The 22607-nt window shown below is 48.7% G+C and overlaps 7 protein-coding genes across 7 annotated transcripts; 4 read left to right on the top strand and 3 right to left on the bottom strand.

Annotated features, from left to right (window-relative positions):
- Positions 1 to 951: 951 nt before the first annotated feature.
- On the top strand, positions 952 to 2006 carry FOMMEDRAFT_150107 (NAD-binding protein; the record flags this gene model as incomplete). Its single annotated transcript, XM_007261459.1, has 4 exons — positions 952 to 1074; positions 1129 to 1457; positions 1507 to 1690; positions 1755 to 2006. The coding sequence occupies 4 exons, from the start codon at positions 952 to 954 to the stop codon at positions 2004 to 2006; spliced, it is 888 nt and encodes a 295-aa protein (XP_007261521.1).
- Positions 2007 to 3108: 1102 nt separating this feature from the next.
- FOMMEDRAFT_150108 (NAD-binding protein) lies at positions 3109 to 4161 on the top strand (the record flags this gene model as incomplete). Its single annotated transcript, XM_007261460.1, has 4 exons — positions 3109 to 3231; positions 3286 to 3614; positions 3664 to 3847; positions 3910 to 4161. The coding sequence occupies 4 exons, from the start codon at positions 3109 to 3111 to the stop codon at positions 4159 to 4161; spliced, it is 888 nt and encodes a 295-aa protein (XP_007261522.1).
- A 333-nt stretch (positions 4162 to 4494) lies between these two features.
- Positions 4495 to 7872, top strand: FOMMEDRAFT_115893 (uncharacterized protein). The gene is made up of 15 exons (XM_007261461.1): positions 4495 to 4669; positions 4722 to 4856; positions 4920 to 5449; positions 5512 to 5666; positions 5717 to 5959; positions 6009 to 6157; positions 6209 to 6301; positions 6352 to 6637; positions 6693 to 6890; positions 6945 to 6989; positions 7040 to 7134; positions 7191 to 7532; positions 7583 to 7603; positions 7659 to 7673; positions 7722 to 7872. Exons 1-15 carry the CDS (start codon positions 4613 to 4615, stop codon positions 7761 to 7763), a joined length of 2406 nt encoding a protein of 801 aa, XP_007261523.1. The 5' UTR covers positions 4495 to 4612; the 3' UTR covers positions 7764 to 7872.
- Positions 7873 to 8132: 260 nt separating this feature from the next.
- Positions 8133 to 9797, bottom strand: FOMMEDRAFT_16227 (UBC-like protein). The gene is made up of 8 exons (XM_007261462.1): positions 9762 to 9797; positions 9554 to 9695; positions 9277 to 9482; positions 8836 to 9208; positions 8548 to 8761; positions 8386 to 8465; positions 8280 to 8330; positions 8133 to 8198 (listed from the first exon to the last, which is right to left on the bottom strand). Exons 1-4 carry the CDS (start codon positions 9767 to 9769, stop codon positions 9142 to 9144), a joined length of 423 nt encoding a protein of 140 aa, XP_007261524.1. The 5' UTR covers positions 9770 to 9797; the 3' UTR covers positions 8133 to 8198; positions 8280 to 8330; positions 8386 to 8465; positions 8548 to 8761; positions 8836 to 9141.
- Positions 9798 to 9968: 171 nt separating this feature from the next.
- FOMMEDRAFT_74561 (uncharacterized protein) lies at positions 9969 to 11757 on the top strand (the record flags this gene model as incomplete). The annotated part of the gene is made up of 8 exons (XM_007261463.1): positions 9969 to 10011; positions 10076 to 10163; positions 10228 to 10402; positions 10456 to 10576; positions 10633 to 11222; positions 11283 to 11438; positions 11498 to 11570; positions 11627 to 11757. The coding sequence occupies 8 exons, from the start codon at positions 9969 to 9971 to the stop codon at positions 11755 to 11757; spliced, it is 1377 nt and encodes a 458-aa protein (XP_007261525.1).
- A 1870-nt stretch (positions 11758 to 13627) lies between these two features.
- Positions 13628 to 15704, bottom strand: FOMMEDRAFT_143921 (uncharacterized protein). Its single transcript, XM_007261464.1, has 3 exons — positions 14670 to 15704; positions 14403 to 14584; positions 13628 to 14334 (listed from the first exon to the last, which is right to left on the bottom strand). Exons 1-3 carry the CDS (start codon positions 15692 to 15694, stop codon positions 14015 to 14017), a joined length of 1527 nt encoding a protein of 508 aa, XP_007261526.1. The 5' UTR covers positions 15695 to 15704; the 3' UTR covers positions 13628 to 14014.
- Positions 15705 to 16323: 619 nt separating this feature from the next.
- FOMMEDRAFT_164511 (uncharacterized protein) lies at positions 16324 to 21838 on the bottom strand. The gene is made up of 3 exons (XM_007261465.1): positions 21521 to 21838; positions 21194 to 21317; positions 16324 to 21125 (listed from the first exon to the last, which is right to left on the bottom strand). The coding sequence occupies exon 3, from the start codon at positions 21111 to 21113 to the stop codon at positions 16848 to 16850; it is 4266 nt and encodes a 1421-aa protein (XP_007261527.1). The 5' UTR covers positions 21114 to 21125; positions 21194 to 21317; positions 21521 to 21838; the 3' UTR covers positions 16324 to 16847.
- Positions 21839 to 22607: the final 769 nt, after the last annotated feature.

Genomic DNA, 22607 nt, shown 5'->3' on the forward strand with positions numbered 1-22607 from the left:
CTCACCTTTATTTTGGAATCTGCAGAGCTATAACCAGATAGTTGATGCTTGGAAAGCACGTACGGGAAAGAACGTGACAGTCTCCTGTCGTCTGCACTCGGAGCTAGAGGATGCTATAGTGAAGAACCTGAAGGATCTACTAATCTCTGCCCTCTTGTTGGGGTGGGATAAAGGATATTGTGTGTCTGGGAAGCCTGAGGAGCTTGACAATGACGAATTCCCCTGATTGTAAACCTTGGAAGGTCATAGACGTTCTTGTTAGCATTTACAACAACTAAGTAGTGGTCATATATCTTCATGTATTGTGAGTCCCTGAGAAATATTAAGGTGCATAGTGTGGTTGAGTCAGCTGCAAACAATTGGAAGTGTACAAGATGTTAAGCATGTTTATGTGGTATTTATTGAATAATAATCATTATTACTCTATACACTTTTTTTGTTCCTTAGAGAAATTCATTTATTTCATCCATACAGTATAAAATACTAGTAATTGCATTCTCTAGCAATCACAGAACCTAGATTTTTTTTTGGAACACTCAGGCTTGGAGCACCGTAGTGCATTGGATTACATGTATATGTCTGTTGTGGAGACCGGCTTTCGAGTTGCGTCAGCTGTTCATCTCAACAACAATGCGAAATGCACAGAAACATATGCATAAGCTTACAAACGAGATTTTCGATGAACAGAATGAGTCGTCCGTTTCGATCGGTGTACAGGCTGCTTTTGGTGATCACGGATTACCTATCCAGGTATTATGCGAATGAATACAGCTACGAATCAAGCCGTTGTGCACTAATTTTACAAGATCTTGCGTCACCCCGTTGCCGACATATTCTTTGCGACGACAAATACCTTAGACACGATGAAAGTCTTCCCGTATCAAACCCACAAAGTCGACCCTTTAGCTTCCACCTTCGAGCTTATCTTGCACCAGTTTTCATCAAACCGAGATGTCTGGATATAAGACATTTGCTGTTGCAGGAGCGGGAAACCTAGGCAAACTCGTAGTTGAGGAGCTTCTTAAGAAGAAGACTAACGGGGTGGTCTCTTCTGTCGCTTTCTTGACACGCAAAGTAAGTCGAATCTGTATGTATTCCATTCGGTAGATTTACTGACATCACTGATAGTCAGACGAACACAACGATCTGGTCGAGAAGGGCGCCAAACGCGTTGTTGTTGACTATAGTTCCCAATCGTCGATCCAGTCCGCTCTTTCTGGCATTGATGTCGTTATTTCGACGCTTGTAGTTGCTGATGTACAGGAAGGTCTTGCAATCGGTGCCAAGGAAGCTGGAGTGAAGCTCTTCGTACCCTCCGAATTTGGAAACCCAATTGATGGACCCACCGAATTGATATGGGGTCAGAAAGCTGCGTTGAAGAAAAAACTCGAGGATGAAATGAATTTACCCTATGCCGTATTCTACAACGGCCCATGGGCGGATTATATGTTTCAGAGGTAAGACTTGGTCGTTCGGATCCGGGATAGCATTAATAAGATGAGACAGGGATTTCGCTGTGGCATCCGGGTTTGATTTTGTCAACGGAAAGATGGTAGTCCCTGGATCTGGCTTAGCTGATATAACCTGGACCACTATCCCTGATGTTGCTAGGTTTGTCGCACACGTACTCACTGCACTTCCAAAGGTAAAGATCGAGGGCCGCCACTTCTGCATTGAAGGAGAAAGAGCTGTAAGAAAACACTATTCAGCTTTAAGTCGAGATACTAAAACAATCTTTCTCTTGGAATCCTCAGAGTTTTAACCAGATCATTGACGCATGGAAGGCACGTACGGGAAATAATGTTACAGTCTCTTATCGTCCACGCTCGGAGCTGGAAAATGATGTAGCGAAGGACCCGAAGAACTGGATCCCTATCCTCATCTTGGAGTGGGATAAAGGAAATGGCGTTGTTGCTAAGAAGCCGGAGGAGCTGGACAATAACGAATTCCCGGATTGGAAACCTCGGAAGGTCATCGATGTTCTTGTCGACATTTACGGGAAGTAGTATTTGATTACTTTAGTATACATCTCCGTGTATCATATATGTTATAAGTCCCAAAGAAAATCAAGATGTAGTACACTGTAACTAGTTCAGCCTCAGACAGTTGTGCTTTTGGATTTGACAGACGAAAAGCATAATTATGAATAAGAGGCACTAAAATTTGACATATCATGTGATTATAGGACTAAAAATAGAACAACTCTTGATCTGGACAACCGTAACAGGAATTGGTCACAGATTTACTGTGGTTGTACCCTTCTTCTGCCTTGCCTCATTCTTATGCATACTAGATTCTGCTGTCATCTGCTCACAGTGCTGTAGAAATAGTCAGACACAGCTTTAGCTATTTCTCCCACAGCTCTTTCTCTCTTCAATTTGTATGATGAAGATCTCAAGCAAACTCTCAATCAAACCATTAGTGTTGGCTGACACATAGCTGAGGTGCTGTTAGGGTGCAATTTACTATTTGCAAGAACGTGTACTTGGAGTGGATCTTGGAAGTAACTGAACAGCAATCTACCTCCAGAAGTTTCAGATGCTTGTTCTAACGCAAATACGTACAAGCAATTTCTTTCATGTACAGGTGAATTAACTGTGATTGTAATGATTGCCCTCTTATGGAAACAAATGTTGAAATGAATAGGTGCATCACTGTCGATCGCAGAGCCTAACTTTTTCAAAGCAGTTAATACTAGGATGGCTCGGACTCAGAGCGCCGACGCATTGGGATTACATATGTGTGCTTGCCTTGGAGGCCGGCCTGCAAGTTATGTCAGCCCCACATGTCAATAATGGGCTAGAGCATTTTACAAGCTATGTGTGTGCTTACAAAGTAGATAACCCATGCACAAAACTGGGCGTCCGACTCGGTGAGTGTGCAGGCTGCTTCTGTAATCATGTATCACGCGAACTTATCCAGGTATTGTGTACCCTATAGAACGAAGCAAGCTGTTGTTATGCGGTCTTGCGCCATTTCGCTGCCGATCGTGTATTTCGAGAATATAAATACCCCGGAAACAAGGGAGTTGCTCCTGCACCAACGCACTAGTCAACCCTTTAACTTGTCCCTACAAGCTTATCTTGCACAAGTTTTCTCTAACCCGAGATGTCTGGATATAAGACATTTGCTGTTGCAGGAGCAGGACATATAGGCAAACTTGTAGTTGAAGAGCTCCTTAAAAAGAAGACTAACGGGGTGGTCTCTTCTGTCGCTTTCTTGACACGCAAAGTAAGTCGAATCTGTATGTATTCCATTCGGTAGATTTACTGACATCACTGATAGTCAGACGAACACAACGATCTGGTCGAAAAGGGCGCTAAGCGCGTCGTTGTTGACTATAGTTCCCAATCATCAATCCAGTCTGCTCTTTCCGGCATTGATGTCGTCGTTTCAACGCTTGTCGTTGTTGATGTCCAGGAAGGTCTCGCAATTGGTGCCAAGGCAGCTGGAGTAAAGCTCTTTGTGCCCTCGGAATTCGGGAACCCAACGGATGGAGTTACCGAATCGATTTGGGGTCAGAAGGACGCGTTGAAGAAGAAGCTTAGGGATGAGATCAAGATACCCTATGCTGCGTTCTACAATGGCCCGTGGATGGATTACGTATTCCAGAAGTGAGTTGTGACAATTCGGATGTTCATTTGAGCTGCTAATACTGAGTAGGGGGTTTTCTGAGGCGATCGGATTTGATTTCGTCAATGGAAAGATAGTGATTCCTGGCTCTGGCACGGCCGACATATCCTGGACTTCCCTGCGCGATGTCGCTAGGTTCGTTGCACACGCGCTCACCGCGCTCCCGAAGGATAAGATCGAGGGCCATCACTTCCGCATTGAAGGTGATAGAGCTGTAAGCAGACCTTGTTCAGCTTCAAGTCAGGCAGTGGCACTGATCTCGCCTTGAATGTTCAGAACTATAACCAGATCGCTGACGCCTGGAAAGCACGTACAGGCAAGAATGTGACGGTCTCCTACCGTCCGCGCTCGGAGCTGGAGAATGCTATCGCAAATGATCCCAAGGATTATGTCTCTGCACTCCTGCTGGACTGGGATAAAGGAAGTGGAGTTGTCGCTAGGAGGCCAGAGGAGCTGGACAACAATGAATTCCCTGATTGGAAACCACGTAAAGCCATAGATGTCCTTGTTGAAATTTACGGGCAGTGAGGGTTCGGAATATATCACCGAGTATTGTACAGATATTGTAAAATGTATTTCCTTGAAGAATATTGAGACACAGCTCGCTATGATTTGTCGAGCTGCAGACTATGAGACGATCACAGGTTGCCAAGAGTGCTTACGAAGTGACCTTTGAGAAAGATTAACTACGGTTAGAGATAGAAAGCTAGGCTCTTCCCTAAATGGTATCTGATACAAAACGACGCGTTCCGTCGATCGCGGAGTCTAAATGGACACCTTGAGACGACCGATTCCTACATGACGAACGACTCGTGTCCTGTTCTTTAAGCCAATGCCTGACCCTCAAGACACGGTTCCAGAAAATACCGAGGCCCGTTCTAGCAATGCTACTACTCCAGGCAGACGGGATGACGAGGATGATCAAGAGATTGACTCACTGGACAACCCAGGACTTGGTGCCCAAAGTGGGCGGGGAGGCATGTCCTCGTTCCTGTTCATGACAGTTATGCTCTTCATGCTTACGAATAATGGTGGAGTATGGAAATTATTCCTTAATAACGACAATCTACTAAATATCTGTCTATTAGGAAGACCTCGTCGTGCGAAGCCAATACCGGGAAAGCTTGAAGAACCTACGTTTCCAGCAATCGAATTTCAGTGCATGGCTTTGGTCAGGAGGCAATGTTGCAGTGAATGATTCAGCAGCAATCAACTTTACACTCGTGAGTGTGGCATTTCGTTCAGGCCGGAAGTTATTTGTGGTTGCTAAATGTAACATTATCCAGCCAGAGACGGATGAAACCAGTGTACAGCTTGCGCGTTCCGTGATGAGTTTCGGTGTGCCTTTGCATCCTGCTTCGGCGTCTTACTACTCGAACATTACTGGACTCGTGCACGGACCTATTGAAATGCATAATCTAACTGCGAATCTCTCAACGTCCTCTGTGCCTCCTGGTAACTCTTATTCTTCGGATCCTCAGGTGCTGGAAGAATCCATTCCGCCCCCCTGGGTAGACCTCGCCTCTGCATTTACAAAAGACATTAACATGACGGAGGCGCTCGAACTCGCTGGCACATGGAACTGGAGCGCGCCAATGGAAATGGCGTTTCGTGTGATTGAGAAGCGGCCAGTTCTTCGATTGGGCGGGAAAGGTGATGTTCAAAGGATGAATGAATCGGTCTGGTCGGATATAAGCTTGATGCACGGGAGAGTAGAGCTTTCCGATCGTAAGACTGGAGATGAAATCGGTTTTGATTTAGAAGCCGTTCACTTCACTGAAAATGGAACGATTTACGGACTTGCGGAACCATCAGGGTACGTGCTTGTGTCACCTTTGACTCTATTTTCTTAATAGATAAACCGGCTTACCTGTTCAGCCGACACGTCGACGTACGGGAAATCCCTTATCTCGTTCCCGCTGAGTTTTTGAACGCGACCGCTCAAGCGGTAAATGCTGAGTTACTTGCTCGTATTCAGCGACTGCAGGACATGATTGATTCCGGTAACATTGAAATCGAGACTCAAACGTCTGGTCCGTTCTTTTTGTTCACGGTCTTGTGGAGTATCTCATGTATACCTTAGAGGATGCGCCGAAAACGACCTGCCCATTCATAATTTATGCGCAGCTCATTCCAACGGCTGTGGCAAAAGCCTCGATGCAGGAGCTTGAAGACGAGATGGAGAACCCCACTGGCATCACAACTGTGTCAAGACCTGAGCTAAGGATGAATGCAGTAATGATGAGCAAAAAATGTGGTATCTTGCTCGAGATGCGATCTGCAGAGGGCTTGAAATCTCAGCGCTTCTGGCGGAAGGCCACAACATGTACAGTGGTGATCATCCCCTGATTTACTGCTTCTGACACTTTCGACAGACTCTGCGTTGGCTGCTTTGGTTTATCTCGCTCTGCTTTTGCTCTTTGTGAAGCAGACGGAGGTAAGCCAGACCCCGTCGGGTATCTCCCGTGTTTCGCGATGGGCATTCCTCACGCAAGCAGCTGCGGATTCTATCTCATTTGTTGGAGTTAGTATGCATACGTTCTATATTATTTCATTCATCACTGAAACCTTTCAGCACATTACGTTCGGAATCTTTGCGGACGGTAGACCATCACTCTCGCTCATCGCACCAGCTTTCCTTGCAGCAGTATTGTTGGCCTATGAAGCTGTTCGTTCAATCGCTCACGCTTTGATTTGTTACTCACTTATTTCTTGTAGCAATTCTCGGTCCTTATACATCAGATCCAGCAACCCGAGGATAACACACCGACCCAGCCTCCACCAACTGCCACTGTTACACCTCTAATGGAGCAACCTGCGCCGTCAAGCACATCACCGATGTCTTCCTTAACAACTACTCCTCCCAATGAACCCTCCGCTTCTCCTTTAGTCCAGCAGACTAATCGACCAGCACTCGTGACTACACCTCCAGCTCTGGCCACTACTAGAGGATTCTTAGCTACTGTCTGGAGAAGGCTAAGAGAAAGTCCTCAAGCGCGTTTCTGTACGTATCATGCAGCATTTTTCCTACCCGATACCGCGAGTTGACCGTCCGACAGGGTTGTCAATGTTCCTAGCTCTTGCACTCTTCGTCCGCGTGCTTGTTTCTCCATCGCTCGCGCTATTCACTATTGCTGGAATTTATAGTAACTTCTGGATTCCTCAAATAGTACGCTCGGCACGTCGTGGAACGACCTCTGGATTGCGACCCGGATATCTTATTGGGACAACGGCATGCAGAGCATACTTTGCATTATGTAAGTCTTATCCCTCCAAGGTTTGACGTACGTTACTCATAATATTTATTTTAGACCTATTTGCATGCCCGAAGAATGTCTTGGGGATTGATACATCTCGTACGTCAGCGCTGACAATTGCTTCCTTGTCTCACAACTATTCTTTTTAGCTTGGATTTTTGCTTTGGTGGGGTTCATGTTTTTCCAAGTTATCATAGTCATGCTTCAAGATTATCTCGGACCCGGATTTTTCCTCCCGCGGACTGTGGGTTGCTTTTTTTTTGTCTCGATTCCCTACACTAACGATATTATGCTATACAGTACACACCGATTATACAATACGACTACCACCCTTACATCCCTCTCCCAGATGAAGAAGCACCCGAACCATCACTCGGCGACTGTGCTATTTGTATGGAGGCTATAATCGTATCGCCGGGAGCACAATCACGCCGACGATCGTTATCCGAGAAGGCAGCCTCCGGTCACAGGAGAAGTAGTAGCGTAAAAGAGAGAGAAAGGGAAAAGGAGCGAGAACGAGGGATGCGAGGTATTTTGGATAGGATTGAAGTTGCCACTGGGCGGAATAATGGTGTTAGTGTTGGGCTTGGAGGTAGTGGGGCTAGACGGAGCTATGCACTTGCTCCTTGTCATCATTTATTCGTACGTTCTTTGACTGTCGCATCCTATGACCTTCTGATGTGTTCGTGCAGCATACAGCATGTCTAGAACGGGTACGTGAACCATATTTTCTTCTAAGACCGGTTCTGACCTGATATTTTTTTTCAGTGGTTGGCTATCAAGGTGACAACGTCTTAAAAACTGCCATCATGTTACTAATGACCATTTCAGAACATATGTCCTCAGTGCCGTCGACCACTTCCTCCGTTGTAGTGTAGAGATTGATTCCACAGAAGGAGTTTCGGTATTATTGCACGCACGCACATTTACACAATACCTCTCTGCTAGCGCCCGTGGATCTACACCTATGTCATATTTTTTTTCCCATACCCTCACTACTTATTCGTCAAACTATACACTTTCTGTACCTAATAGCATCATATATAATACACTACTTGCATTTGATTCTGGGATTGAAAGTGGGCAGGGAAGTGCACGTGGTCCAAGCATCAAGTATGATCGACGCAAATTTCATGTCTTGAATTCTGGGTATGCGAATTTCGGTCAACCTTCACAGTAAATACCATCTGTTGATTCTGTTCCACTGCTTCAAAATCCGAAAATACGGCTTTGTAGAATATGGGCAGAGTAAGGAGGTCAAGAACACATCATGCACGAAGGGATGTACATAGGGCTTCACGGACACGGGTAAGCAACGTCTTCGCATATTTCCTTGTCGCAATCAAATATTCTGACGAGACTGACATGCAATTCACCGTGGATGTACAGGCAAGAGCGAAAGACCTAGATCAAATCCAGCTCATAGATTTGGACCCAAAAGTAACTTATACTTTTGCAATGCGACTTGGAAGACAACTGATGAAAACGATACTAGAATCGGGCTGCACTCGAAAGCCAGCCACTTGACTTTGATAGACCAGGTCTTGCACAACATTATTGTGTTGAATGCGCACGGTGTGTTTCCTCCTCTCTGTTTCTCTTTCGTTTTCTCCTATTCGCTACACGAAGCTAATGTGCTCAAAACCTCTTATCGTAGGTATTTCGAATCAGACGTTGCGCTGCGAGCACATTGGAGAAGCAAAGTACATAAGAGGAGGTGTAAACAGCTGAAAGAGCCTGCTTATACGATTGAAGAGTCGGAAAGAGCGGCAGGACTTGGACGAGAAGGGAAGAGATCCGATAGTATGGCGATGAATGTCAGCTAGGATGCCTAGGGTGCAGGGTGTAGAGGAGCTGCTCGTGTACTACTTGTGCGTACAACCTTCTCATCCGGAGTAATCACTAGCACGCCATTCTAACATACCACGCCTCTCATTTCCAACAGAATCATTCTAGATCTTATTCCAGTCTCAGTGTCTGCGCATTGCTTGGGCCTTTTCGGACCTCACTTCCGCCCGACAACCCAACATCAAGGGACAACAGGTCCGTCTTCCGACTCGGATTCTGTAGTTCGGTACAATCTGCTTTAGGTGTTCTGAACAATCGCGATGATCGCGACGTCAGATTTCACATGAGTAGATATTCATTCAGAGTTCAGTACATTGAGGATGACAATGAGTTACTATTAGCACAAATGTTGCTCAGACAAAGAAAGAATTCAGTGTGCGATCTTTCTACCAAGTTCCAAAAATTAAGCGCCGAAAAACGAGCCTTCGGGAGGTTGGGGAAGCTTTCTGTTGTTATAGCTTGCCATCTCCCTAAAGATCGAGAAATAAGTGGCGAATGAGTTTTAGTCATATTTGAATGAATGCAAAGAACTACGCACCTTCGTATTTCTACGAGTACTGTTTCGATACTCTTGTTCCTGTTCCAATCTCGTAGGACAGGCAGTTCATTGGCATTCACGGTGCCATTCGTCTGGTTGACAAAGGGTAGATTGACTCTCGAAAGAAAGCGGACACTGGGTGGCATTTCAGGATAATCCTCGCCACAAGTGATCTTTAAGCTATAGATGCGATTCTCGTGGATTGTCTAAATAGATATGTGTGTTTAATTGATCAGCTCCAGATCGCTAACGATGTTTAATGAATTGGGATACACACATGACCAGGACCGATGATGGTGCCGGTCCAATTGCTCATGAGGATATCGTCGCCATCCTCGAGACCGTAGGAACACGAGCCGTCGCCGATGCCTTTCTCTCCTTTCTCAAGCTCCTCGAGGAGACGAAAGTTGCGAGGGACTGGGAATATTAATCGTAGCATCAACAAGTAGTATCTGAGGTATATAAAATGAAGGAAATACGAGCCTTTTGCCATTGAAATTTGACGAAAAAGATGGAAAGATAGGAAAGAGATGCTGGGAGAGACTAGTGGATGTATGCCAGACGCCAAAAGCTGCTCGGCTAACTCCGCACAGCCTTGATGACTCTCATCCAACCGCCGTCACTCACTCATCTTGTTCTGCCCTTCTCCCCCAGCACGCGTCCCGTCTCTGCAAAATTACGCTCGGCCCGTCATGTTCAGAGCAGGCGCAAACAATTCTTATGACGACATTGTCGGTGCGTATAGCTATGCATATTCGACGTATTTTTCCCGGGCTCATCGGGGCTGGTGTGTATACAGCGAAGACGACTGACGAGAACCTTACAAGCGAGAACTGGGAGCTCATCCTCAATCTCTGCGATAAAGTTCAAGACGAGGGAGAAGCAGGGTACGCGCATATCTTTTATTGTTTCTGAATAATCTTAGCTTAGCTTCATATCGCCCACGGCCAGAGCGCGTAACGTCGTCGCCGCAGTCCTCAAAAGACTTGCACACCGTAATCCCAATGTCCAACTTTATGCACTCGCCTTAGCAGAAGCGTTGTCGAAAAACTGCGGGGAGCAGGTCAACCGCGAGATTGCGTCGCGTTCGTTCACACAAGGGTTGGAACGGCTCATCACCGACAGGGTACGCTGTGCTCAATACGCTGATCGTTCAGTCATCTCAAATCTTCTCAACAGACTAGCCATGACAAGGTCAAACGAAAAGCTCTGTCACTCATAGCTATGTGGACGACCGATTTTGAGAACGACCCTCAGCTTGGGATAATGGAAGAGTGCTTCGAGAACTTGAAGAGTAAGGGTACGCGTCCACCCTCAATTTGATATCTGATGCCTGTAGTCATCGCATTGAGACAGGTTACAAATTTGAGGAGCCGGCTGAGCCGCCTCCACCACAAGTGGACGACGAGATCCGACGCCGAGAAGAGGAAGAACTTCAGCGTGTTCTGGAAATGTCTGTCCATGATAAAGGTGGCCGCGGTGCTTGGGACCCCTACAATAATGCCGGTCCGTCAAGCTCTGCGGGTCCTTCAAGCTCGTCTTTTACTGCAGGGCCGAGCCGGTCGACGGAGCATATACCCGCTGCTGGCACTTCATCTCGTTACAGTAGCACGGACTACGGTTATGCGAAATCTACAAGCGGCTACGTCCCTGCTCGTACCCCTTCGCCTAAGCCACAATCTCCCGTTGCTGCTAGCCCTGTAACGGCTCTTCCCAGTTACGCGGCTGCGTCATATGCTCCGTCGCAAATAATGTCATCGTCCCAGACGTCTTTACCCATTACTTCAGTCTCTCGTGTTCGAGCCTTGCATACCTTTGAGGGGACAGAGCAAGGGGAACTAACTTTCGAGAAAGGCGACATCATCAAAGTTGTTGATCGTAATTATAAAGATTGGTGGAGGGGACAGCTGAAGGGTCGAACAGGCATTTTCCCGGTAAACTATGTGGTAAGCAACGCCTATGTCGCATCATTTTTACTACTTTATCATTCACTTTTTTCCTGGTAGGAACTTCTTCCCGATCCAACGCCAGAAGAGATTGCAAAAGAAGCAGAGCAGGAAGCAGCCATTTTCGCGCAAGCCGCTAACATCGACAAACTACTAAACATGCTTCGAGGACTAGATCCAGCGAGAGACAGCCTCGCAGACAACGAAGAGATTCAGGTGAGAAATCCATTACGGTTTTAGACTAGGCGTTTAATGAATCATTTTGTGATCCCCAGGAATTGTACCGCACGAGCATGAGTTTGCGTCCGAAGATAGTCAAACTAATTGACAAATACAGTCAGAAGCGAGGTAAGCGAATCCGCGATGATTCACTGACATATGGCTGATGGTAGAAATGTTCCCAGCGGAACTTGTTTCTATGAACGAAACATTTGTCAAGGCGCGGACAATGTTTGATCGGATGATGGAAGAAAGCTTGGCGCGTCATAGTGCCCGTCAGTTGTCAATACAATTGTTCGTCAAATACATAAGCTGACATCCCTGTAGTGTATGATGGACGTCCGCCCTACCAACCGGTTCAATCACCTGGCTATGGTCCACCATACGGCCAAAATTATCCCGGGTTCCCACAACCAAATGCTGCTTACAATGCCGCTACACCAACTGCGGGACCGCAGCCATATGCGGCTCCTGGATATCCTGGACAGCGTCCCTCGTATGGTCAATTCCCACCGCAGCAGGCAGCCGGACCTTACAGCACCTCTCAAGCTCCACCAGATAGTGCTGCATCTTCTTATAGCTCTTACCAATCACCTTCAGTGGGCCAGTCGCAACCCGGTAGCCAACCTCAGGCTCAAGGCGCTCCCCAGCCGTATGGCCAGCAGCCGTCTCAGCCTCAGGTGCAAACACAGCAGCCTCAAGCTCAATTACAGCAAGTACAAGGTCCTCCGGCTCAGACAACTGCTCAACCACAAGCACAGCAGAATGGTTACCAGGAACCTACTGCGACTCCTCAGGCTCAGGCTCAAGCCCAGCCTCCGTCTCAGGTGCAGGGACAGCCGAATGTGATCACGCAAGGACCGCCATATGTATTCGATCCAAACGCGACTTATCCCGATCCGAATGCACAAGCTTGGGCACAGTATTACGCAGCTGGTGGGGACGATCTGACGGGAGCCGTTTACTTTATCTCCGTTCCCGGTATTACGGACAACCAGCCTCAGCAAACTCCACCTGCACAGACTCAGACGCACGGACAAGTACAACGGCCTGAGCGCCAGGGTTCGCTAGGAGGAGGTTCTGTCGACGCTCAACATGTACAACAGCAGCAACAGCAGCAACCACCGCATGGTTCGCCAACTGCTGAGAGGACTTCGTTCTATCAAGCTTACCCTGGTCAATCGCCGGGCTACCAAGCACAACCTGGTCAACAAAACGGTAGTGCAGTGTCATTGGGCTCGGCACAAGGACACGCGCAGCAACCTCAAGCCATTGGTAGTGGTGGTGCTCCGCAGCAGCAGCAACAGTATCCTTCTCAGCCGGCCCCCGGCGGCTCGCCAACTCTTGCGAACGCACCTCATAGTGGGGCAGGCGGATCGTTCTACGGTGCTCCACAACCGCAACCTAGCTCGCCTAGTGCAGGTGCACCACCAGCAGTTCAACAAGTGTACCCACCGAATCCATATCCTGATCCTCCTGTAAACGCGACGATGACTGCGTCTTCACCACCTGCTGGCGTCCAACCTGCCCAACTAGCAAATGCAAACCCGAATACGAACGCGAACCCGCACGTGCACACGGGTTACGACATGAATACTCAATACACGCAGATGCACGGTCAGTTCGCTGGTATGGGTATGGGTGAACCGCGTTCACCTAGTGCAACTGCTGCGCCTGCTGTTCAGACTGCTTAACTGGCTTAATTCTGGTTTGGTTCTGGTTTGGCAATGGTATGGTAGTAATCTTCAGACAAACACGCGTCGTCTCTTTGTTAGTTCGATTACTTCGTGAAAGTAATTTGAAGATGGAGATGTACTTGGATTCGTAAAAGGATGAAGGTACGGTACGCCGAGGAAGGAGGGAGGGAGGGAGGGAGGGTAGAGGATGATAGTGGCGGTAATGGTGGATGATGTGATGATACACATGTATACCTTCTCTACAAATTATGATTTTTTTTTAGTTCTGCCTGTTTTCTTTTTGTATATACTCGTTATTCGTTGAACTTATGGGCCCCCTTCAAATCTATCAAGTATGCTATTAAGCATTTAGAATGAGTCAGGAATAGTATACTTTGTAGAATTGCCATTCCCGGCGCAAAAATGACGTTGGGCCACAATCCAATACATTCAGGCACGGATGCTAAGTTTCTTTTGACCGTATCAAGCAATGTCAGAACATAGGGTACTAGTATGTATATTTGTAAACAGGAAAGCCCTATCTTATTTTATGTACGAGCACGAGCAAAGAGTGAAGCAATCCAATCTCGGATAACATTTGGCACAGCAAAGAAACAACTTGAGGAGGGACAATGACTATTGGAAATCCGCATTGAGTAAAGACAGGGTACGTGATGGGATGAATGGGACTTGTTAGGGAGGTGGATATGATTGGTCTATGTGCAGTGCAGCATGAAACGATGAATTGGATGATGGTAAGAATACACAAGGAACGGATGGAGGATTAGTTATGTTAGGACATACGAAGATAGATCAGCAGGAAAGCAATGCAGGACTTGATACGAAGTTGTCCACCCAGAAATCAAATTCAAAAACGGTTCGAAAACGAATTGAATTTTAATCCCAAACGAGTTTACCACCCTCAACACTCGCTTTCATACCTCCACTAACATTCTTCTTCCCACTCCCTCCTCCCGGAGTCGCATATTGTTCTTTAATACGTTCTCGCTCGAGTTCACGTTGGTGTTTCGCGAGACGGTCGCGCTGTTCTTGTTCTTGTGCTTGTTTCTCGAGCTGTTTTGATTCCTTCCGTTTGGCGTTTTGGCGTTGGCGTTTTGTTTGTTTGCCCGGTGCTGGTGCTTGGGTTTGGGATTGAGGTTGGGAAAGGGAGAGAGAGTCGACGGAGGATGTTAGTGCGGAGGTGGAACGGCCTAGTTCTGTTATTGGAAAAGAAACGAACCATGATTTAGCATAAGCTGGAAGGAGCTGAGATGTCATGACTCACTCTTCTTGCTCTTGACTTCCTCCCAAGCGTCATCCTCGTCGCCATCCGCACTCGTCCCGCCGTCCGCACCAGCGTACTCTTCGTAGTCGGCCCATGAGAAGCCCTTTGCAGGTTTCTCCCCTGGTTTAGGCGTGATGCGCATAACGCGCGACAGAGTCGGTTGTAATGGCTCGTCTTCCATGCTATACAACAAGATAGATGTCATTAGTCGTTCAATAATAATAGTAACGACAATAGTAATAACAATAAAACGAGAAAGATACGTACTCTTCGACCCCCGTCTTTCTCGGCTTCGGTAACATCTTCTCCGCAAATGTCCTTCGATGTTCAGGTTCCCTTACACTTCCCTCATCCTCCTCTTCCTGCGCCTCGTCCTCTTCCGTGTTCTCATCCGTCACACCGCTCGTCGTGACATTCGTATCACTCGTGAACAGCTCCGGGTCCGTCTGGGACGTCTCACGTCGCACAGCCTGCTGAGTCTGATTGTCATTGATATTTTTCTTGCGAGTGGATACGCGTGTCCAGGACGCGTCGTCCGGCGCGTCGCTCATTGTTACGCTCATACCGAGGGCTTGGGAGGATTGTAACGAGGGTGCGGTTCCTGCTGGTTTGTTGACGTTACTTGAGCTGGCCGGTGCTGCTGTCGTCGAGCCGGATGGAATAGCAGTAGTGTTATCCGCTGCCTTTGCAGCCTTGCGTTTCTTCTGCTTCAACGAGCCAGCAGTTAACTCTGTTGTTGTTGGTGCCGAAACATTAGCCTGGACTGGCGAGTCAGCCAGCTTGCTCGTGCTCGAAGGCGCTGTCGCCTTGTCAACGCCCTCTCCTCTCGTCGAGGAGACCGCACCGCTACCTTCACCAACAGTAGCAGTGGGAGCAGCAGCAGAAGCGCCCTTCTTCTTCCCCTTCCTCCTCGCCTTCTTCTCCCTCCCCTCCACCTCACTCGACACCTCCACCCCATCCAGTTCAAACGACCCCGGTATTACTCCCTTCGAAGAAGCTCTCTCCAATCGCCGGGCCGCTTCCTCCTTCTCAGCCTTCGCACGCGCAAGGAGCGCGTCCAGCTCTGCGTCCTCTGCATTCCCTCCTTTTTTCGATTTATAATTATTTTTCTTCGTCCCAGAGGCGGTAGCTGTAGCCTTTTCTCCGGAGACATTAGTGCTCTTGTCTGTGGTGGCGGACGCTGCAAAACGTTGTTTATACACCGTATACGCCGTAGCCGTACCCGCAAGGAACGCAGCTCCGACCGCAGCAGCCTCGGTAGTTCCACCAATAGAACTCTGTACAACACCCATAGCGAAGACTCAAGTCAAGTAATAATAAGACTTAGCGAGGGGCGAGAGGCAAGTCAGTAGAGGGAGAGATGAAGTAATTTTAGAGAACTCGGACAGCGCTGACACGTATGTCCGTGAGTGAGTGAGATAATAGTCGTACGTGTAAGTATCCAAGTCTGCCGTGTCCTTAATTTAATTTAATTTGTCCCATCATCACAAGCGGCGGTCCGTCCAGACGCGTGAGATTCTGCTGCTGAGAACCCCACTTTCAGTCATCTCTCTTCCCGAACTAACATTCATTCGCCTGGATTTATTTTATTTATTTAGTTATTCTTTTCAACTGTCAGAAAATTTAAGATAAAAACACGCAAAAGAATATAACATTAATTACTACAGAACAACTTGTTCAGAGACGATGGGGAGAGTGAGGAGTAAGTAATCTAAAATAAAAACAAGAACTGTGTCTGTCTACAATATGCCTAAGGTAATAACAAAAAAATGAGTGAGTGAAATGAGCGATGATGGAGAGCACTGAAAAGCGTGAGCGTGAGTGAGTGCCTATGGGTGTAAGTAGGTGTAAGGATAAGAGCAGGATGCAAACGGCGATTTCATCATACAAATGTGAAGCAAAATAAAAAGAAGATGAGAGAGGAGGGAGAGGGAGAGGAAGGAAGGTAAATGTGAAAGAAAAAAAATATGTATTGAGACCAAAATCAATGTACGCAGGGGGGTATGCATGGGATTTAAGTGTATAAAAAAAGTGAGAGGATAAGTGAAACGAATCAGATGTCAAGCCAAGTCATTGGGACCTAAAAACAGTGTTGATGACGATAGCAAGACGAAAGAAAGAGGCGAAAGAACGAGCGTTTGCAGCAACGGGCAATTGCTTAATATGTGCGAAACGAATCGAAATCGAAATCGAAAGATAGCACAAACAAGAGAGAATATATGGAGAGAAAGCCAGGATGACAAAGAGAGCGGTAAGAGCAGGGAACAATTCAAACTGAGGAAAAGAGAAAAAAAAGAACAAAGAGAAGTAAGAAAATATTGCAGACCCTCCGTCCCAGACAGCGGTGTCGTCCAATATGTACAATATGTACAAAAAAAACACCCCACCAGGACCTTCACCATTATTTCTCAAATCAATCGGTCAACCGCCGAATCAATCAACTCATCAATAATCATCATAAATCGAATCCCTCACAGGCTCATACGCACTCTCCCTAACCTGCTCCGAAAGCAAACCCCCAACACCAATATGCAAAGTCCCACCAGCCCTATCACTCCGATCCAACAAGTCATTCCACTTGTCAATCTTCTCCTTCTCAGTCCACACAGGCTTCGTAGCTACGCCGTTAATGTCTCGGAACGTCATCGTGCTCGACGCGGAATCTGATGCTGACACTGGTGATTGGGAATCTAGGAGTTCGGGTGGTGGGGAGGGCGTTGAACAGGGTGAGGAGGGAGCAGCGCGAAGCATGCTTGGACGGGCTGTTGATGCTTGGCTGAGCGCGCCGATTGATGCTCGACCAGAACGATCTTCAAAGAACGTCCGAGCGACTGAGGAAGGCGGCGAATTCGAGCTATGCGATGAATTCGAGGAATTCACAATACTTGGTGGTCCAGGTGGTCCGCGGCGCGAACTTCGAGGCGGCCGAGGTGGCGGCTCAGAAGCCTTATTATTAACAGCCGACGTCGGCGACAAGGAGGACGTAGACGTAGACGTGGACCTCGAAACAGGTGGCCCATCGCTCGGACCAAAGTCAGCACCAGTGAACGCAGAAGAGACACTAGCGCCTGTGTTCGTGCCTGCGCGCTTCCGATAACCAAACGTATTAATAGCGTTGTCAGCAGAGAACGAAGGAATGGTAGGAGACTCTGAACGGATGTCATCCCCGTCGTCTGTCTTTGTTTGAGGTGCACGGCGAGGCGGGACAGGTAGCGCTTGATGACTGGCCGGTTCTTCGCGGTAGAACAGGCCGTCGTAGGCATCTACAATCGTGCTCCTTGCATCTCGGATGTCCTGCTTACTCCTTGTATCATCATCCTTCTTCTCAAAGTCAACGTTGAAGTCATCAAACAAGTACAACGCCTCCGGTGGTAGGATGTGTTGGCCAAGCACAGGCTCAAGCTTCCCATTCACAAGGGTAGGATCTCCATACGACGTCGTCGGTGAATCATCCGATTTATTGTTATACGACGCGTTGTCTAAGGCAGTAAAAGTAGGTGAGTACGCCGTCGTCGCACTTGGCCCAGTACCCAGCGTTGGGGACGTCCCAGGAGTCTGGGCCTGCGCGAGTACTTGTCCAAGGGAAGGTTTCTTTCGCAACGTCGTAAATCGTCCTTCACTACTAGTCTCCCCGAGATTCAAAGCAGGTGCAGTCGACGGTCTTCGTAATTGCGCATACGACCGATGTGTGCTCAGTTTCTTCGCACTCGCATACGTGTCATCATTACCAGACTTGACTCTCTCCAAGTCGCGGTCACGGAGTTTCTCCGACCCTTTGTCTGGAGACGTGGGAGACGAGAAATCCCGCGGTAGGGCTGGAACAGGCGGGATCACCTCTGCCGAGGAGCGCTTGTATTTATCTTTCAGCGTCGTTGAGCTGATGCGCTTCATAAGGCCCCATAACTTGTTCTTATCCTTCTCCTTGTCATCTCTTGGACGAGACCTCCAATCTTCACGACCCCTAGAAGCTGGTGCCACACCATTCGCAGTCGAAGGTAACGCTTTACCAGAGCTCGACTCAATACTCTGTACAGCGACGAAACTGTCCATGGACATCTTCACCGGCTGATGTTGTGCGGCGTTCCTTTCACGCGGGAGCGTTGCTGAACGTCTACTCGCCGGAGGTGATGAAGACGTATTCAGAGTCAGACTCGGCCGACTACGAAGATAACCCTCCGTGCTGAACCAATCTTCACCACCACCCGAAAGCAACTCTCCGAAGTCTTCTTTCCAATCTCTCCCATCACTAGACTCCTTGCCACTATCCCGTCCTCCACCTCCACCTCTGGCAAGACTCCCATCTCGTTTGAGCCTGCCAGACATCTTACGCGAGAGCTTACGTCTAAGGAGCGACGGTCCCTGTTTATTCTCCTCTCCATTTAACCCGGTGACTGCGACTTCAGAAGCTGCTCCACCTGAAGATCCTCCCGTGCTCGCTTTCAACGACAACTCAGAAACGACCGCTTTCTCAGTTACTGTCGCCGCACGCTCATGGACACGGTCAAATAATCCGAACGCGCTGTCCCGTGCAGAGCCAATCGCGACTGTACGGCCAGTCGTATCGCCGAAAACCGTGTAATAAGGTGTAGGCGGCTCACCCAGAGGGCTGATATTGCCCTTATTACTTGACGGGGAGTCCAACTTCGTGATAGTAGTAGCGGCATTCGCGCTTTGTGAGCGGGACAAAGCTTTTCCCTGCTCCTTGTCCTTTACACGGATCGTCCGTTGCGCTTTCTCGTGTTCGTGGTCATTCAAATTCACGAGTGAATGAACCTTTTCAGGAATCTCAGTCTCCCGTGCTGCCTCCCGCTCAAGCTCTGCACGACGCCGTTCTTGTTCCTTATATTGATGCGCAACAATTTCTGCAGGAGTTAAGCCTACAGGTGGCCTCGGTGACTCTGTTCGTGGCATTACAGCCGAAGCGGATGTTGGTGATGGAGACGACTGGTTAGGTGAACGACGCAAGTGCGCACCGCCAGCACTTAGCGGCGAAGGCGTCGAAGACAGTCTAGTAGCACCACCAGATGGTGCAGGAGCGAATGTCATTGGTGTTATAGGTGAATTCGACCTGTCGCGGTCCGCTTGGAGGACACCAAACGCCGAAAGACGTCTCACCGCGCTCGTCGTTAGTTGAATCAGTGGGCGTGAAGCCTTAGTCGCTCTACGTTCATGCTCCTGCTCAATAGCCCGTCCGTACGGATACCCAGCTGCACCCTCCGAAGGCGAAGACAGTGAGTATGAGGAACTTTCGCGTGCATGTCCCCTTCCTCGTTCAGGTTCACGTTCTTTCTCTCGGTCAGACTTGAGCACATGTCCCCACGCAAGACCTCTTGCACGTCCAAGACTTCCCATACCACTTCCCGGTGGTTCAGGATCTGAGCTCGTCGGTTTACGTGGATGGTCACGTAAACTCACGCTCCCCTCCGTCACCGAGTAGACCGAGGAAGGTGGTTTCGTTATGTTACTCCTGCCTTCGACGCGTCGTCTTCTCGTCGCTAAAGCGTATGCTCCATACGAATCGTATGAGTCTGCGCTTGTATCTGGTTCCGAGCGGACGCCAGTTGTTCCGGTCCCACTAGCTGCTGGCTTTGAGAGAAGACGCTTCACGTTAAAGGTTGCGCCAAACTCAGAGACGAGGGGCGAGCCATATGAGCTATCAGAGGCACTCCCACATGTAGGCTTCTTAGTAACAGGATTTGGATTTGAGTTTAAATTGGATGAGACGGCTAGAGAGGCATCTCCGCGATTGGAGGCAGAGGATGACACAGGTCCGAATGTAGGGGATGGCGAAGGTCGCTGTCGAGCCTGCATGTTTGGTTTAGATGACGCTGAGAGCGGTGATGAAGAATTCGAGGACACGGATTGCGAGGCAGCAGGAGAGTGCTTGTAATTTTGTGTTGAAGTTCCGATACCGTTCGTGGGTGATGGTGACGGGCGCATCGAGTCTGTCTGAGAATCAGAATTCTCAGACGGACGTACATTCCGAGGTAAACGAGATGAAGTGTGATCAAGTAATTCCACTGGAGTCCGGTCTCTAGTTGATGCGCTATCAGCCGCCGCTTGTGCCCGTAGGGACGTTTTTGATCTGGACTTGGGCGCTGCATGCTCGGGCTTGAGCTCCGAAGAGGAATGGACGCGCGCGCCCACCTCTTCACGCTTGCTGCTGCTGGACCTGGTGGACCGGTTGCTCATGACTACGTCGGACGAGGAAGCCCCATCGCCATCAGGTTGCGGTGTTCGTCGTCGCGGCGGGTTCGAGGAGTGTGACGAGTGCTTGCTACCAGAACCACTCACCGTCCTTGTCCGCGGTGAGAGCTGCTTATGCAGCGAGCTTGTTGAAGAAGAGGGGCCCGAGCCGTTTGAATGGCGCGGTACAGATAGCGAAGCCGAGATTATCGGAGAAGCAGATCCAGGCGGAAGAGAAGCAGACTTGGCCGTCGTCGAGAACGTGGTCGACGACGATGACGACGGATCCTCCTTATCACCGCCCTTGGCACCAGGGACGACCCCAAATTCATCGACAGTCGGTTCCGCGCGCGTCCGTACACGCGACGCGAGCGCGGTACGTTGCGTGCGCTCATGTGCTTCTCCATGAGAAATAGAACGCGTGCGTATTGCACTTGTTGCATTTTCACGTTCTCGTCGAACGCGGTCGGTCGAGTACGTGCGCTTCAGCTCACGCTCGTAAGATTTGGACCCAAAGAATGCCATATCTTACGCGTGCTGCACGTACACATGGTGGGTTCAGTATGGTTGTTGAACTTCTTTAGATGAGAAAACAAAACACGTACTTCGTCCGACACAATTTAATTCAGTAAAAATTCCTCCACTTCTTGTTATTCCCTCCTTCACAGAACCGGACTGGAAGACGAGTACCAAGAAACAAACGGATGTGCGGATTGTTATCAATAAACCCTGTTTGCAGAAAACAGCAGCAAAGCCAAAGTCGTGGCACGGATTGCAAATAAAAGTGAACACAACAAGTCAGCACAGCAATTCTCAGTTTACGGGGTAGCACGCGCGCCGCACTTCCGTCTAGTCGGACCGTGGGGCGCGATTCCCAAGAGATAGGGGAGAGAGGAAATAAAGGGATATGCAGTAGCAAAAAGACCACGTACATAAGAATAAGACAGAGCAACGTCGGCAACGGTGATAATTTTCCACACTCCAGTCCTCCTTCTCTTCTGCTTTTGAATATTTTTGTTAGACGCCCTCGACGAAGCTATGCAGACGCCCTTAATGAACTTCACCACCAGCCTAGTACGATGGTAAAAGGCTAGATAGTGAGGTGGGATATGACTTGAAACGTGATCACTGGTTCCTAGGTCGAGAGTCGAGAACGGTCCTGGAAGAAGTACAGGACGCGGGGATGAGGAGCCGAAGCGAAAGCGTTGACGCGTTTCGCGAGCAGTAGGAGACGGTGGGGGAGAGGGAAGTGGGAGAGGAGGAGAGAGAGGAAAGAGGGCGCGGACGGAGGCAGTTGGGAGAGTGAATACGAGGGGCGAGCTAAGTAGAGTTGTATGTAATGTAATAAGTTATTCAGTCACCCGAGCGCTTCTGACTCTTGCTCGCTCCGAGCAATCACTTTCTCTCTTCCTGTCTTCTTTGTCTTCCAAAAAATATCATCAAATCAGGCTGCTCCGTTCTCTGGTATCGACCATCCAGGGAGCCACCGCTGCAATCATTTTCCCAGCATATGTCCCTGCACTGAATTTTCTTTCTGTGATGATTCTGTGTTTTGTTTGGGAAATGAGACACGAGCACGTGCCAGGGCATCCTGACAACGGGAGGGTGTTGTATCCGTTTCAGCTCCAACAACTTCTCTCCATTCGGGCCTCTCTCCGAGCATCCCACCGTATTACACTAGCCTAGCCAGCCACTCCCATCCACTCTCCTGTTTTCTCAACAACTCTCCTATTCACTTCTGCTCTCACACCCCAGTCGCCCAATTACAGCTAACTCAAAGACGATCTGTCGGGTCGGGAATTCCGTAATGTCCGGCGCTTATCCGAACTTCTCTCTAGCCGTCCCTAATGAATCTGCAACGCCCTAGCAACCTGTCCCCTCCGCCGACACGCCGCCAGCTATTCCGGCTCATACAACATGACAAGTATAGCACTTGCATGGTCACGAGCGCGAGCAGCCACAAATTGATCGATTGACATCCCGTTCAAATGGGTTTACGAACATCTATACTTGACGGCC

This window comes from Fomitiporia mediterranea (genome assembly GCF_000271605.1).
Source record: "Fomitiporia mediterranea MF3/22 unplaced genomic scaffold FOMMEscaffold_1, whole genome shotgun sequence".
In the NCBI taxonomy this organism is placed as follows: domain Eukaryota; kingdom Fungi; phylum Basidiomycota; class Agaricomycetes; order Hymenochaetales; family Hymenochaetaceae; genus Fomitiporia; species Fomitiporia mediterranea.

What these genes read in the sequence shown, in the direction of transcription:
- FOMMEDRAFT_115893 (XM_007261461.1), top strand. Translation starts at nt 4,613, where the DNA reads ATGTCCTCGTTCCTGTTCATGACAGTTATGCTCTTCATGCTTACGAAT. An exon ending in TGCTTACGAATAATGGTGGA is followed by an intron (nt 4,670 to 4,721) that starts GTATGGAAATTA and finishes TCTGTCTATTAG; the next exon opens with GAAGACCTCGTCGTGCGAAG. An exon ending in GGACTTGCGGAACCATCAGG is followed by an intron (nt 5,450 to 5,511) that starts GTACGTGCTTGT and finishes TTACCTGTTCAG; the next exon opens with CCGACACGTCGACGTACGGG.
- FOMMEDRAFT_16227 (XM_007261462.1), bottom strand. An exon ending in CCATCATCGGTCCTGGTCAT is followed by an intron (nt 9,483 to 9,553) that starts GTGTGTATCCCA and finishes ATATCTATTTAG; the next exon opens with ACAATCCACGAGAATCGCAT. An exon ending in GTACTCGTAGAAATACGAAG is followed by an intron (nt 9,209 to 9,276) that starts GTGCGTAGTTCT and finishes CTCGATCTTTAG; the next exon opens with GGAGATGGCAAGCTATAACA.
- FOMMEDRAFT_143921 (XM_007261464.1), bottom strand. Translation starts at nt 15,694, where the DNA reads ATGGGTGTTGTACAGAGTTCTATTGGTGGAACTACCGAGGCTGCTGCG. An exon ending in AGAAAGACGGGGGTCGAAGA is followed by an intron (nt 14,585 to 14,669) that starts GTACGTATCTTT and finishes CTTGTTGTATAG; the next exon opens with CATGGAAGACGAGCCATTAC. An exon ending in GGAAGTCAAGAGCAAGAAGA is followed by an intron (nt 14,335 to 14,402) that starts GTGAGTCATGAC and finishes TTCCAATAACAG; the next exon opens with AACTAGGCCGTTCCACCTCC.
- FOMMEDRAFT_164511 (XM_007261465.1), bottom strand. Translation starts at nt 21,113, where the DNA reads ATGGCATTCTTTGGGTCCAAATCTTACGAGCGTGAGCTGAAGCGCACG.